Source organism: Apium graveolens, chromosome 2 (assembly GCF_009905375.1).
Source record: "Apium graveolens cultivar Ventura chromosome 2, ASM990537v1, whole genome shotgun sequence".
Lineage (NCBI taxonomy): Eukaryota > Viridiplantae > Streptophyta > Magnoliopsida > Apiales > Apiaceae > Apium > Apium graveolens.
This window is the reverse complement of record NC_133648.1, coordinates 273,407,293-273,408,791: the sequence shown is the minus strand read 5'-3', so window position 1 is coordinate 273,408,791 and position 1,499 is coordinate 273,407,293. Positions and strand designations below refer to the sequence as shown.

The 1,499-nt window shown below is 36.3% G+C and overlaps 1 protein-coding gene across 1 annotated transcript; it reads right to left on the bottom strand.

Moving 5' to 3' along the window:
* Positions 1-773: 773 nt before the first annotated feature.
* Positions 774-1,160, bottom strand: LOC141700963 (uncharacterized). The gene has a single exon (XM_074504621.1). It carries the CDS (start codon positions 1,158-1,160, stop codon positions 774-776), a length of 387 nt encoding a protein of 128 aa, XP_074360722.1.
* Between the last annotated feature and the right edge of the window lie 339 nt (positions 1,161-1,499).

Genomic DNA, 1,499 nt, shown 5'->3' with positions numbered 1-1,499 from the left:
GTGTGACCTAACACGGTTGTAGCTCAAATTCAGTTAGATATACTGAACATACACCAACATATTGACATAGGCAAACTAAACAAACCGTGTGATTCTCAGAATGAAATAGATAAATTAAATAGTAAGTTCTGTTTGGAAACAGAGTTGGACAAATTTACAGCGAGAAGAATACATTTACCTTTATTTCGGTTTTGGTTGTGATCACCTGTGAAGGTCCAAGAATAGGGGATACCGGTGCTTTCTTCTGGCTAACGGGAATCCCTTAACAAATATGACATAAAATATTTTATCTTGCTGCTGAAAACCCGTAATTGAGACAATTCAACCTAACATATTGTAGAATATAATTACATGAACTAGTTGACTAGAGAAAACAACTCACATGAATAAAAGATTCGTTTCCAAAATATAAGCCTATATCCACTTTGAAAGCCATTAAGTTTTGCTGCTAGTGTTTGTAAGCCAGTCTGTGAATTTATATAGTTTTTCTCCGTCACCGGGTTTGGATACTATTTCACTAAATACAGGGAGTACATAGAAGTATGTGGAGAAAAATAAACAAATCAACAATAAACTTGCATTACTAGCCAAACCATTATTTAAGAGTGCGAATTACTTGGAAAAGATCCAAACTAGGGCAAGGACTTACCATAAAAACCGGCTGTGACAGTAAGCGTGAGAAGATCAGCACCATGTTTTCCCCGGAAGGAACTCATTCCACTCTCTCCGACAACATCTTTTGTCACCTCAAGCAGATAACACAGCATCTCCCTTCATCCATACCAGGGTGCCAACTTCAAGGCAGTATGCCCACTTGGATTAGGAATCTGAGTCATTTCTGGGTCTTTCTCTACCAAAAGTCTTGCAACTTTTGTGTTCCCGACCTTGGCAGCATAATGGAGTGCATGATTTCCATACCAGTTATTAGTCTGGAGCATCTCCGGACCCCCTACTTTCATAATCTGCTCCACTAATTGTTCTACAAAGTTGTGATAACTTTTTGTTCCCACCGTAATCTGTAGAGTGGTCTCCCAGTAGTATGTGATATACAAATTTAAGTATTTCTTTTCCTCTTCAAATATCCGCTTTGCTGTTTCCCAGTCACCTTCAATCGCTGCTTTATAGATCGGAATACACTCGATCACGTAATTGTAAGCCATTCAATAGCTCAAACTTAACCAGTTATAATGTCAAAATTTGTAAATAAAATATTATGTTCTTGTGATAAACACTTAGCATTATACATAGACCTGTATAAAACTATAAAAGTGTGTATGATGAAGCCAATCAAACCAACAAACAACTACCATTTTTTTCCTATTTCTTCTTATAACTACTCTCAGGAATATGTTGCTGCTACTACTACCATTAATTTACAAATACCGCCATTAATTTACTAAGTCACACACTCTTCAAATACATACACCATTTCTATATTCCACTTCACTCTTTTCACTAATGGGAAGCTTATATATAAATGAAACTACTATACATTTTCC